At 52.0% G+C, this 13,180-nt stretch overlaps 1 protein-coding gene and 1 long non-coding RNA gene across 3 annotated transcripts; both read right to left on the bottom strand.

Annotated features, from left to right (window-relative positions):
* Nucleotides 1-240: 240 nt before the first annotated feature.
* TMEM91 (transmembrane protein 91) lies at nt 241-3,949 on the bottom strand. Its single transcript, XM_045890383.2, has 3 exons — nt 3,600-3,949; nt 1,090-1,239; nt 241-543 (listed from the first exon to the last, which is right to left on the bottom strand). Exons 1-3 carry the CDS (start codon nt 3,798-3,800, stop codon nt 385-387), a joined length of 510 nt encoding a protein of 169 aa, XP_045746339.1. The 5' UTR covers nt 3,801-3,949; the 3' UTR covers nt 241-384.
* Nucleotides 3,950-6,847: 2,898 nt separating this feature from the next.
* On the bottom strand, nt 6,848-13,102 carry LOC123855023 (uncharacterized). 2 transcript variants are annotated; one of them, XR_006793439.3, is made up of 4 exons: nt 12,944-13,102; nt 10,262-10,416; nt 7,224-7,801; nt 6,848-7,133 (listed from the first exon to the last, which is right to left on the bottom strand). It is a non-coding gene; the product is annotated as an uncharacterized LOC123855023 (long non-coding RNA). The 2 variants fall into 2 exon arrangements; XR_008507344.2 differs by having other exon boundaries at nt 6,848-7,801; nt 12,944-13,083.
* Between the last annotated feature and the right edge of the window lie 78 nt (nt 13,103-13,180).

Here is a 13,180-nt window from a genome sequence, read left to right as displayed (position 1 = left end):
GCACAGCTAAGGAGAAGTAAGCCCTTGGAACCCAGCTCTCCCTAATTCTTTACAGACCACGGTGCTTCGAGGAGAACATTCTGCAGTTGGGAACCCTCTGCCCCTCGGATTCCCCCTTCTCCAGCTCCAAGGTCTCTGGGGACAGCCTGTCGTCACCCTGACCTGGTCTCAGTGCCCCGAGCTCCCTCCTTCCTCCCCCCGCCCCCCAACACGCACGCACACACACACAGGTTTGGCTGCAAGAGTGGCGTTTAATCTCACGCTGTGGCGGCCAGGAAGGAGGGGCTTGCGGCCGCCGCCGCCTCATCCACCCGGGTTCTCCACGTTGCCTGCCGACGCGCCAGGGTCCCGGCCCCTGATTCACAGTGGGGGCCGCAGGGGCAACTAGGGCGGCTCTCGGGAGGCCAGGTAGGCGGCCAGGGTCACCAGGGCGGCCGCATATGTGCACACGCCCAGCCCGACGGCGAGGACCCCCAGCAGGAAGGCGCGGCGGGAGGCAGCCCCTGCCCCCTGGACGTCCCCCTTGGCCCAAGCCTTGTTGGTCTGTGGAGGCGTTGGGCAGGGTGACTCAGGCATCCCCTCATCCCACCCCGCTGCCCGCAGCCCCAGACCCTTCCCCTGCGCCCGCCCACACCGGCACACCCACGGGCTCATTCATAGATTCCAAAACCAGGGAGCAGCTACTGCGGGTCAGGCACAGCTGGGCACAGGGGAGCCCGGGGTGGTCAGTAAGAACAGACCTCTATTACTCGGTGCCACCGTTCTAACTCATTGGAGCTTCACAATGACCCAGAGGGAGGAATTATTCCCATTTCACAGTTGAGGACAAGGAGGCACAGGGAGGTTGAAGTGGCTTGCCCAAAAATCCTAACGGGGTGTGTCAGACCTAGGATTTGAGCTCAGGTTCCTAACCACCGCTCTGGGCTTTCACTCTGAGACACTCGTTTTACCTTTCCATGTTTCTATGCCGATCCTTCTCTCCACCTTTGTTCTCCCTCCCCCGCCCCCCACGCATAGCACCTCTGTTTTGTTCTGAATGCACCTTTTCTCTTCTATCCAGCCCCCTCCCGGCCCCACCCACAGACTGACCTTCTGGGCCAGGCAGAAGGCAGCGATGCCCACAGGCCAGAAACAGCATAACATGGAAAAGACAGCCAAGCCGAGGTGGTCGTGGGGTAGGAGCGGGGAGAGAAGGCTGCCCCCGTCCCAGTCCGAGTCGCTGTCACTGGATGATGCATCCTGTGGGTAGGAAAGGGCCTGAGTGGGCTTCTCTGCCCACCTTCCCTGCCCCACTGCTCTGCTCCCCGTAGCCCCCAAAGACCAATACCAGGGCCTTCCCCAGAAACACCAAAAAGAGGAAAATGATCCAGAAGTAGGCTCTTAACTCTCTCCAGCCTGGATCCCCTTGAGGGGAAGCTGGGTAACCTCTCTCCAAAGAAGAACCCCCATCCACAGCCAAAGCTTTATGTTCAATGTCAAAGACAAGGTCCCACCATGGATACCACAATTTCAGAGTTAAAACTGGAGGCAGAGAGGCGCCTGGGTGGCTCAGTCGGTTAAGCGGCTGCCTTCGGCTCAGGTCATGATCCCAGGGTCCTGGGATCGAGCCCCACGTTGGGCTCCCTGCTCAGTGGAGAGTCCGCTTCTCCCTCTCCCTCTGCCTGCCTCTCTGCCTACTTGTGCTCTCTCTCTCTCTGTCAAATAAATCTTAAAAAAAAAAAAAACTGGAGGCAGACACCAATGGGGACAGGAACCAGCAAAAAGTTGGAGATAAACAGCTCTGGTGGCCTAAGTTACTAGGACAAACCTGCCAGCTGAAAACTATAAATTCTAGATTTAAAAAAGTTTGCTTTTTTTAAATCTTGCATTAAATAGCGCACATGATTTTAAGCAATTCTTGTAAGGCCAAAACTGCAATTAAAATCCAAGTTAGGGGGCGGCTGGGTGGCTCAGTCATTAAGCGTCTGCCTTCGGCTCAGGTCAGGATCCCAGGGTTCTGGGATCGAGCCCTGCTCAGTGGGAAGCCTGCTTCTCCCTCTCCCATTTCCCCTGCTTGTGTTCCCTCTCTCACTGTGTCTCTCTCTGTCAAATAAATAAAATCTTTGGGGGAAAAAAAAAATCCAAGTTAGAGAGGGCAAACAAACAGAGAAGGCCTCTTTTGGCCCTGCAGCCAATTGTCAATCCCAGAAAAATAGCCTCTCAATCCAACCGTGAACTAGATGAAAAGTGATCTCTAACCACTGTGGCGCCCCCAGGCAGCTAGCTGGCAGAAGCAGACCAACTCCTCTCTGGAGAAAGGTACTTACCTTCAGTCTAGGCCTCAAAATAATTTTTCCTAAAGATAGTTTTTGAACCGTGATGACCAGCATACAGTCCAAAGATAACCGGGCACACAAGAAACCCTAAATAGCAGAAATAATAAGGCCCTCCCTCAAAATCTTCAAAGAATGGAATTACCAGACACATAACGAGATGTCAAAGTGACCCCAACCGCCTCACTGTGGCAGACGGTGTTTCCAAAAACGGCCACAACCAGCTCTCATCCCACATGCTCTTCTTATAGTGTGACTGATACTCTTCCCACCAAGGGGTGAGGTCTGTGTCCTCTCTCCTTGGGTCTGGGCAGGCTGTGACTCACTCATAATTGGTAGAATGTGGTGGAAAGGATGCCACATGACTTCCAAGCATAAGTCAGAAAAGGTGAGGCCGTTTCTGCCTTGCAGAAGCACTCGGGCTGGGGGCTGGGGGCACAGGAGGATGTGGACCATGCTGAAGCCGCCATGTTGTGAGGAGGCCCAAACCACTCCACAAGGGGAGCCTCAGGCAGAAGCCCCAAGACTACATTAAGAGATACCCACCCAGCGCCCAGCTCCTTCAGCCCCCGACCGTTTCAGCTCCAGCCACTGGCTGACCGCAACCTCATGGAAGACCCTGAGGCAGAACCACCCAACCCAGGCCCTCCCAAATTCCTGACCCGTGGAAACCATGAGCCATAATGATTGTTGCTGTTTTAAGCAACTGAGTTTCGGGGTGATTTCTTACGCAGGAATAGTAACTGGAAAACCATGTGTTAAGATAATAAAAGACAAGCGGGGAGTCTGGCCGGCTCAGTCGGTAGAGTGTGCAACTCTTGATCTCGGGGTCGTGAGTTCGAGCCCCAAGCTGGGTGTAGAGATTACTCAAAATCTTTTTTAAAAATAAATCAATAAGTAGAAGACAAGCTTCACAGTATACACAAGGAATAAGAAATTGTACAAATTAACACATTAATTTGAAAGAAAGAGACCAGGACCGAGAGAGAGAGAGAGAGATGGAAAGACAGAGAATAGGGGAGTCAGAAATCAGAGGGAAGACAGAGAGCCAAAGGTGCGGGAAGAAAGATGAGGGACAAATCTGGAGAGAAAAAGGTGAAACCAGGGGAGGCATAAAACAGGCAAAACCACAACTGGACATCTAGGAAGCCCCCACACAGTTGGGAAGTGAGACTCCAGGCTGAAGGCAGATACCCCAGCCTCCGACCTACCCGGGGTTGGCCACAGCCCAGTTCGTTCACCTCCAAGCCCCCTCCCCCAGCTCCCACTAAGGCCTGCTGTTCCTACCTCCAGGTCAGGGGGCCCTGGCTCCCCAAGACCAGCGCTCACAGAGGGAAGAGGCAGTGGTAGGAACTGCCAACCCCCCAGGGACTCTGTCTCTCGAAAGGGAGGCCCCAGCTGGGGTTCCCCAGGCTTCTGGATGGGGGGCCCACAGCCCACGCCCGCCAGCAGAGGCTGTTGGAGCTCTCGAAGACTGGGGCTGTCCATGGTTGGGGAGAGGCTCCCGGAGGGGTTTTCTGGAGGTAGAGGAAAGCAAAAAGACAAGTTGAAAAAGTCTCACCATCTTTCCCCTGACTCCTGACTCTGGAGAGATTCCTGGCAGAGACTAGTTAGTTCATTGACCCTCAGACTCGTTTGACAGAGACTGAAACTGAGGCCCACAGAATAAAAGCTGGGCCAAGTTGCAAAGAGAATTCGCGGGGTCTAGATACTCAGTTCTGGGATTCTGTCTCCTCGGGCAAAAACCACATACCTGTTGCGCACTTATTCCAAACCATGCTTTGCACACTTACTTGCCCCATGAACCACACATCCCCTGTGCCTACAAGTCTGCACCCTGAATACCCAAGTCCCCTGCTACACACTCAACCAGGCAAGCCCAACCCCCACCTCCAGGCACTCATCTCCCAAAGGGCTCCTTGCATACTTGCCCTGAACAACATCAGCTCCCATTAAATACCCCTCTGGAGCCCCAACCTTCTTACACACTCCTCCCAAATGACCCCTTGCACACTCCTAATCCTCCCAGCATCAGACCCCCTATTTGCACACATAAGCACGGGTTTTCCACGCAAGCACCCCATCACTTACTTCCCTTGCGCACCTGCCCCAAACACCCGGTCCACGCATCCTTCCCCTACCCCACCCACATCCACGGCGCTACACAATTGCCTGCACACGCACCAGCTCCCCTACGCTCCTCTTTTACCAGAATCCACCTCTGCACCATTCCCCCATAACAGCCCCAACCTACCACACTCATACACACTCAACCACCAGGAATATTGCCACCCCACGATCCCCCCCGGGGCCTCCCAAGCCTCCCGCCCTCATTCCAAACCTGGCTGGAGCCGATTTCCTCACCAAGGGTTCGCCTCCCCATCCCCAACACTAGGACCCGGCGGAGGGGCCGTGCCGCCCACCTGTGCCCCTCACTCACCGCCCACGGCCATATGTCGGGACCTCCTGGGCCCCTGCACCGACACCCGTCCCGACCCTGCGCCCCGCGGGTGGCACGGAACTCAGGGAGGCCCGCGCTCCCCGGGACCCCGGGCCTGGGGGGCGCGGGGTCTGCGCGTTGCGCTGGGCTCCCCTCTCGGCGCCCCAGGCCCGCAGCGCGCGGGGGCGGGGATGGGGGCGGGGCTGCGGGCGGCCGGCTCCGCCCTCCGCCGCGGCCGGGGAGGGGGCCTTGAAGGCCGACGTCAGCGCCCAGCGCAGAAACCCTGCCAACGCAGGTGTGCGGGAGCCAGCGCAGCGCGGGTGCGGAGGGACTCCGAGGACGGCGGACCCTGCCACCCCGCCCCCGCCTCGAGCCCAGGCCCAAGCGCTGCGGGGAGGAGGAGGGGGCGCCCCCGATTCTCCAGGGCCTTCCTGGCTCGGCCCCGCCTCCACCCCGCCACTCTCCTTGCCCAGTACTAATAACAGCCACGGCGGCTAGGTGGGTGCAATGCTCTTGGGGCCGTGCATGGGCACGCACACCCTGATTCTTGAGCACGGCCGAACAGGCCCCGTCAGGTACTGTCCTGTGGGACGCAGAAGGAAACGGGCGCAGAGAGGCTGGGGACTTGCACGCCGCCGGCTCGCTGAGCGCCGACTAAGGCCGGACCCCTGGCCGGTGCCTGAGACGCTTTAGTCACCATCGCATTGACTCTTCTCGGCAGCTCTCTTTCTGTCTCTGTTTTACAGATAAAGAAACTGAGGTTCCGAGGCGTGTGCTCTCTTGGCCGAGGTAAACAACTGGAGCTAAGACCCGCAGATTGCACCCCGGGGCTGTATTCGGGGCTGGCGGGGTGGCGGGTGGGGGGGGGCGTCCAGGGAAAGGAGGGAGAGGAGGGTGTGGCCCGGGAAAGGGGTGATGTGCTGGTTATCAGGTGGTACAAGAGGCTGTCATGCCTCAGTGTTTGGACCCACACAGGCCCGACTGGCCTTCCAGGCTCTTCAAGGCACTTGCTGTGTGACCTCTGGATGATGGCATCACCTCTCTGAACCCTAACTCTTTCATCTGTGAAATGGGCGACACACTCCCTGCCTCGGGGATGTCGGTGTAGATCACATACACAAAGCACTCACATCAGGTGTGATAACCAATGTCCCACATTTCCCCAAAGCCTGGCAAATGCAGGCACTCTGAATATATTTGATGATGTTGAGGGATATCATTATGCGGTACTGGCTCTGTCAGTCTGAATAAGGGACCCTCCTCACCCCTCCCTCACCGAGCCCACCCGGCTTACACCGCCTTCTCCTTCCCAGAGGCCCTCCATCTCAGCCAACCCAGTCAGCCAAACTGGAGGATTCCCCTCCCGACGTGGGGCTGGCCAGAGTTCCCTCGCTCGAGGGCTCCAGGGCTCCAGGGCTCCGTGCCAAGAGTCCAGACGCTGGAGTTGGCACGGGCCCCACTCCGGGGGAGAGCAGATGGTGTCTGCAAGTGCACTTGGCTCAGCCAAAGTTTCTGACAGACGACAAGCGGGGAGACCCACTGGAGGCTAGATGAGAGGGACCTGGAGCGGGGTTGTTTTATCTGAGAGAGATAACCTGTCACTAGCTCCTTAACCAGGCTCTGGTTGTTTTTTCATCCAGCTTATCACTACGAAACATAGTCTATACTTCTGTTGTTTGTAGTCTGAATCCTCCCCCCATCAGTATCCGCTTCAGGAGGGCTGGGATTTGATCTGATCGCTTTTGTTCACTGCTCTGCCTCAGGGCCTGGAACAGTGCCTGGCACAAAGTAGCCCTTCAGTACATATTTGTAGGAAATGGGGGCGGGGGGCATCGGTTTTCCACCAAATCTTGGAGCACTTTCTACTATCGCTCGGCATATCCGATGACCCAGAAATTCCATTCCAACCAGATGTGAATATATGTCCCCCACAAGGCAAATCTCCATCCGATGGATGGGTAAATAAGTTGTAGCATCTTCCTACCAAGAAAACTATACAGCAAAGAAAAGGAAAGATCCACAGCCACGTGCAACAGTGTGGGTGAGTTTCACCATCGAAATGCTGAGCACAAGACGGGAGACACAAAACAGTGTGTACGGTGTGATTTCATTTATATAAAATTCAAAACCAGGCAAAAGTAATCCATGTTGGTAGAAGTCCAGTTAGTCGTTACCCTCGGGGGCACTCTGAGGAAAGGTCATGTTCTTCTCTTGAGCTGACCTCTGATTATCAGGTGTGGTTAGTTTCTGGAATTTAATCCAGCTGTTGTTCACTTATGATTTATGCACTTTTCTGGACATAGATTATACTTCAAAACAGTTTTTTTTAAAGTGAGTTGGATCTCTGCAGACTGACCTGGGTCACTTCTTAAGATGTATCACTGAGGGGAAAAAGCAAGATAAAAAACACTACATACCGTCGCTATGGAAAACAGTATGGCAGTTCCTCCAAAAATTAAAAATAGAATTACCATATAACCCAGCAGTTCTACTTCTGGGTAGGTACCCCGAAGAGCTGAAAGCAGGGTCTTGAAGAGACATCTGTACAGCCATGTTCAGAGCAGTGTTATTCACTAGAGCCACGAGATGGAAGCAACCCCAGGGTCCATCAACAGATGACTGGATGAAGAAAATGGGGTACCTATTATCCAGCCTTAAAAAAGAGGAAGAAAATTCCAGGGCGCCTGGCTGGCTCAGTCAGTAAAGCGTGCGACTCTTGATCTCAGGGTTGTGAGTTCAAGCCCCACGTTGGGTGTGGAGCCTACTTTAAAAAAATGATAAAATAAATAAAACAAAAAGGGAGAAAATTAGGACGTGCGTGACAAGATGGACTAACCATGAGGACATTATAAAAGGACAGCTGCTCAACCATTCCACCTCTGTGAGGCACCCGGATAGTCGTATTAATAGAGACAGAAAGCAGAGAGGTGGGGCGCCTGGGTGGCTCAGTCGTTAAGTGTCTGCCTTCGGCTCAGGTCATGATCCCAGGGTCCTGGGATCGAGCCCTGCATCCGGCTCCCTGCTGTGTTCCCGCTCTCGCTGTCTCTCTCTGTCAAAATAAATAAATAAAATCTTAAAAAAAAAAAAAAAGAAAGCGGGCACCTGGGTGGCTCAGTTGGTTAAGCGACTGCCTTCGGCTCAGGTCATGATCCTGGAGTCCCGGGATCGAGTCCCGCATCGGGCTCCCTGCTCAGCGGGGAGCCTGCTTCTCCGTCTGACCCTCCCCCCTCTCATGCTCTCTATCTCATTCTCTCTCTCAAATAAATAAATAAAATCTTTAAAAAAAAAAAAAAAAAAAAAAGAAAGCAGAATGGTGGTTGCCAGGACCTGGAAAGATTGGGGGGCGGGGGTGTTGTTGGTTTTTGCTTGTAGTTTGTTTGTTTGTTTATTTAATATATATATATATATTTTTTTTAAAGATTTTATTTATTTATTCATGACAGAGAGAGAGAGAGAGAGAGAGGCAGAGGGAGAAGCAGGCTCCCAAGGAGCAGGGAGCCCAATGCGGGACTCGATCCCAGGACCCTGAGATCATGACCTGAGCCGTAGGCAGATGCTTAACCATCTGAGCCACCCAGGCGCCCTATTTAATATATTTTTAAGTAAGCCCAATGTGGGACTCCAAGTCATGACACTGAGATCCAGAGTCGCAAGCTCCACTGACTGAGACAGCCAGGCACCCCTGTTTGTTTTTAGTTTAGTTTTTTTTTAGTTTTTTAGTTTTTTTGGCTTTTTAAAGTATAGTTGACACACAGTGTTACGTTAGTTTCAGGTATAAACATAGTGACCCAACTTCACTATGCCTTATGCTATGCTGACCACAGGTGTAGCTACCATCTGTCACCCCACGGCGCCATGACAATATCATTGACCATACGCCCTATTCTGCATGTTCCATCCCCGATTCATTCATTCCACAACTGAAAGCCTCCTTCTCTCACTTCCCCTCATGCAGCTCGCCCATCCCCCAGGCCCCTTCCCTCTGGCAACCATCAGAAAGCATCATCTTGGGACGTTTTTATTTTTATTACTTATTTATTGATTTATTTTAGAAAGGGGGAGAGAGAGACCAGGGGTGGGGGGGTGAGAGGGGCAGAGGGAGAGGGAGAGAGAAAATCTTAAACAGGCTCCACGCCTAATGTGGAGCCCAGTGCAGGGCTCCATCTTATGACCCTGAGATCATGACCTAAGTTGAAACCAAGAGTTGGATGCTTAACTGACTGAGCCATCTGGGTACCCCAGGGACATTGTTCCTTCATGGGCACAGAGATTCAGTTTTGCAAGATGAAAAGAGTTGTAGAGATTGGTTACACATTTATGTGAATGGACTTAATGCCACAGATCTGTACACCTAAAAATGGCTAAAATGGTAACTTTTATGTTATGTATCTTTTACCACAGTTCGTTTAAAATTTAAAAATAAAAAGTAAAAAATAACTAAATATTCAGTTTGCAGGGCGCCTAGGTGGTTCAGTCATTAAGCATCTGCCTTCGGCTGGGGTCACGATCCCAGGTGGGATCAAGCCCCGCATCGGGCTCCCTGTTGGGCGGGAAGCCTGCTTCTCCTCCACTCCCCCTGCTTGTGTTCCCTCTCTCGTGGTGTCTCTCTCAAAGAAATAAATAAAATCTTTAAAAAAAATTAATAGCAAACATTTATCACACCTAAATCTAGGTACCGTCCTAGATTTATTACGTATTTGTATTAGTTATCTATTGCCCCATAACAAATCATTCCCCAAAACCTAGTGGCTTAAAACAAACATTTATCATCTGACATAGTTTCTGCTGGTCAGGGATCTGGCAGTGGCTTAGCTGGGTGGTTTGTTTTTTTTTTTAAGATTTTATTTATTTGACAGCGAGAGAGAGAGTGAGCACAAGCAGGGGAAGCGGCAGACAGAGAGGGAGAAGCAGAATCCCTGCTGAGCAGGGAGCCCGATGCGGGACCCAATCCCAGGACCCTGGGATCATGACCTGAGCTGAAGGCAGATGCTTAACGACTGAGCCAGCCAGGCGCCCAAAGCTGGGTGGCTCTAACTCCAGGTGTCCCATGCCGGCCAGGGCCGCAGTCATTTGAAGATCTGACTGGTGTTGGAAGATCTGCTTCCAACGTGGATTGCTGGCATTGTTGGCAGGAGGCTCCAGTTTGTCCCCTTCCGGGTCTCTCCATTGGCTGCTTCTCTGCTGTCACAACCTGGTGGCTGACCTCCCTCCCAGGGAGCCACCCAAGAGAAAGAGCAAGGAGGAAGCTTCAATGCCTTTTATGACCTAGTCTTGGAAGTCGCAGAGCAACACCTGTGTCATGCTGTATTGGCCAGAAGCAAGTTTTAAGTGCAGCCCATAATCCAGGGGGAAAGGAATTAGCTTCCACGTATCGAAAGAAGGCATATCAGGGCGCCTGGCTGGCTCAGTCAGAAGAGCATGAGAGTCTTGCCCTACATGGGTGTAGATATTACTTAAAGAAATAGAAACTAAAATAATAATAATAATAAAAGAAAAAGAAAGAGGGCACCTGGGTGGCTCAGATGGTTAAGCGTCTGCCTTCGGCTTGGGTCATGGTCCCAGGGTCCTGGGATCGAGTCCCACGTCGGGCTCCCGGCTCAGCGGGGAGCCTGCTTCTCCCTCTGACCCTCTCCCCTCTCATGCTGTTTCTCTCTCGCTCGCTCTCTAAAAAATAAATAAAATCTTTATAAAGAAAGAAAGAAAAGAAAGAAAAAAAGAAGAAAACAAGCATATCAAAGAATCTGTGGACAGGGGCGCTGGCTGGCTCAGTCAGAAGTGCATGTCACTCTTGATCTCCAGGTCATGAGTTTGAGCCCCACATTTGGACATTGCGCTTTCTTAAAAAAAGAAAAAAGAAAAAATCTATAGGCACAGTTTAAAACAGCTTCATACATTAAGTCATCCAGTCCTGACGATAGTCCAACAAGTTGGGTCCCATCATTCATCCTCACATTACAGAAAAGAAAACCATGGTACAGAGAGGCTATAGGTCACACAGAAGGGGCAGAGCCGAGACTTAAATCCAGGTAGTTGACCTGGGAACCATTTTCGTAATCACTAAAATCAACCAGTAGGGAGAAAACCAATTAAAGAGAAGATATTTAAGAAGGAGCACTGGGGAGCCTAGGTGGCAAGTTGGTTAAGCCTCTGACTCTTGGGTCCGACTCATGACTTGGGTCATGACCTCAGGGTCCTCCAATAGAGCCCTGCCTCTGGTTCCTTGCTCAGCGTGGAGTAGGCTTGGGATTCTCTCTCCCTCTGCCCCTCCCCCCACCCATGCTGTCTCTCTCTAAAATAAATAAATCTTTACAAAGAAATGAAGGAGCACTGACAGCACTTGACTGGTTGGACGTGGGAAGTGATGGAGTCTTGGATCACACCCAGACACAACCTCCATATTCCTTTGAAAACTGAAAGACATGCATTCAAGGAAGGAAGTACAGCAGAGATGTTAAGAACAGAACGTTTAGGGGCACCTGGATGGCTCAGTCAGTTAAGCGTCTGCCTTTGGCTCAGGTCATGATCCCAAGATTCTGGGATCAAGTCCCTCGTCGGGCTCCTTGCTCAGCGGGGAGCCTGCTTCTCCCTCTCCCTCTTCCTCCGGCTCCCCCTGCTTGTGAGCTCTCTCTCTGAGAAATGAATAAATAAAATCTTAAAAAAAAAAAAGTACATAAGGTTTAGTGACAGAGTTAGATAGAACTATAGTCAATTTGGCTTAAGGTAAATGATGTTGCCCTAATTTCATCTTTTTTAACGATTTTACTTATTTATTTGATAGAGACACAGCGAGAGAGGGAACACAAGCAGGGGGAGTGGGAGAGGGAGAAGCAGGCTTCCCGCAGAGCAGGGAGCCCGATGTGGGGCTCGATCCCAGGACCCCTGGATCATGATCTGAGCAGAAGGCAGATGCAGAAGGCAGACTGAGCCACCCAGGCCCTTATTTCTTCATCTTTTTTTTTTTTTAAAGATTTATTTATTTATTTGAGAGAGCGAGAATGAGAGAGAGAGAGCACATGAGAGAGGGGAGGTCAGAGGGAGAAGCAGGCTCCCTGCCTAGCAGGGAGCCCGTTGCGGGACTCGATCCAAGGACTCCAGGATCATGACCTGAGCCGAAGGCAGTTGCTTAACCAACTGAGCCACCCAGGCGCCCTTATTTCTTCATCTTAAATAAAGCTGATAATATTAACTACCCTGTCGGATGTCTGAGGATTAAACAAAATCATGCGTGTAAAACGTTCAGTTTACAGGGTCTGGCACAGAAAAAACACTCGCTAAATGGTAGCTTTCAAATATCTCTCTTAGTGAAATTATTTTATTGAATTATTTTATTTACGTAAATACCATTCTATTAAAATGTTGCCCCCTCCCTGTAATTTTGAAGATTTTATTTCTTCGTTTGACAGAGAGAGAGAGAGAGAGAAAATGAGTGGGGGAGGTGGGGCAGAGGCAGAGGGAGAAGCAGGCTCCCCGCTGAGCAGGGAGCCCCATGCTGGGCTGGATCCCAGGACCCGGGGATCATGACCTGAGCCCAAGGCAGACGCTTAGCTGACTGAGCCCCCCAGCCACTCTCCCTCCCTGTAGTTTTGAGGTGGTGACTCTAACTTGTGTAGTCCCATTTTGCTAAAAAGTAGGAAAATGAGTTTCCTTTGGACTCGTGGTCTGGGCTGGAGGAATTCGGACTAGGGTTCAAGTGGATTTAGAGGGTGGAGAAGGCACACTGCTCAGGACATCAGAATGTGTCAGCGCCTCTGACTCAGTCACTCTACTTGCACCCATTACACGGATGAGTTAACTGAGGCCTGGAGTCGTGCAGGGTCACATGACAAGTTACCGGCAGAGTCCAGCCTTCAAGAACCAGATTTTCTGCAGATAAAGAGGGGCCTCAGTTCCTCATTTCTCAACCCCCTTCCCCACGCTCCCCCTCCTTGATCAGAATCATTACTAATAGTGAACTGGGCCGTATTCCGGAGAAGGAAGTGACATTTATCATTACTTGAGGAGCCACGGGAAACTCTAAAAAAGGAAGGAAAACCCCCTCCCAAACTTGAGTCTCTCTGAAAGAGGAAGGATTTTTTTTTTTTCATGGTAAGAAATGGGGATGCACGCAATGACCACAGGGAGCCTCCCCCTTGGTCCCGGCTCAAATCTCTGATTTGTGGTCCCGGCTGGGAGAGCGTTTCGGGAGGCTTACAGCGTCGAGGGCTTCCATTACTTAGTAAGGAAGGTGTCCCGCAGCAGTAGTTGGCGAGCAAGCTTCTTCAGCCACACTCAAGATGGCAGCTGCCGGACCACGCCCCAAATGGCGGAACCACGAGTCGTGTTTGGAGAGACGCTTTTCCCAAAATGGAGAGAGAGGGGAGAGAAAACGTCCATCACATCTTAGCCCCGCCCCCCCGGCTGCTAGGGCCAATTAGCGGCCCGCAGGGCG

The sequence above is a fragment of the Mirounga angustirostris genome, unplaced genomic scaffold (genome assembly GCF_029215605.1).
Source record: "Mirounga angustirostris isolate CCGP_5_RB_7025 unplaced genomic scaffold, mMirAng1.0.hap1 SCAF_16, whole genome shotgun sequence".
Lineage (NCBI taxonomy): Eukaryota > Metazoa > Chordata > Mammalia > Carnivora > Phocidae > Mirounga > Mirounga angustirostris.
The sequence above is the reverse complement of the archived record's forward strand: the minus strand, read 5'-3'. Positions and strand labels throughout refer to the sequence as shown.

Excerpts from the sequence above, each read along its gene's own strand:
- TMEM91 (XM_045890383.2), bottom strand. The coding sequence starts at position 3,800 with ATGGACAGCCCCAGTCTTCGAGAGCTCCAACAGCCTCTGCTGGCGGGC. Across the intron at positions 1,240-3,599 it reads CAGGGCCCCCTGACCTGGAG|GATGCATCATCCAGTGACAG; the intron begins GTAGGAACAGCA and ends TCCTACCCACAG. Across the intron at positions 544-1,089 it reads CCTTCTGCCTGGCCCAGAAG|ACCAACAAGGCTTGGGCCAA; the intron begins GTCAGTCTGTGG and ends ACGCCTCCACAG.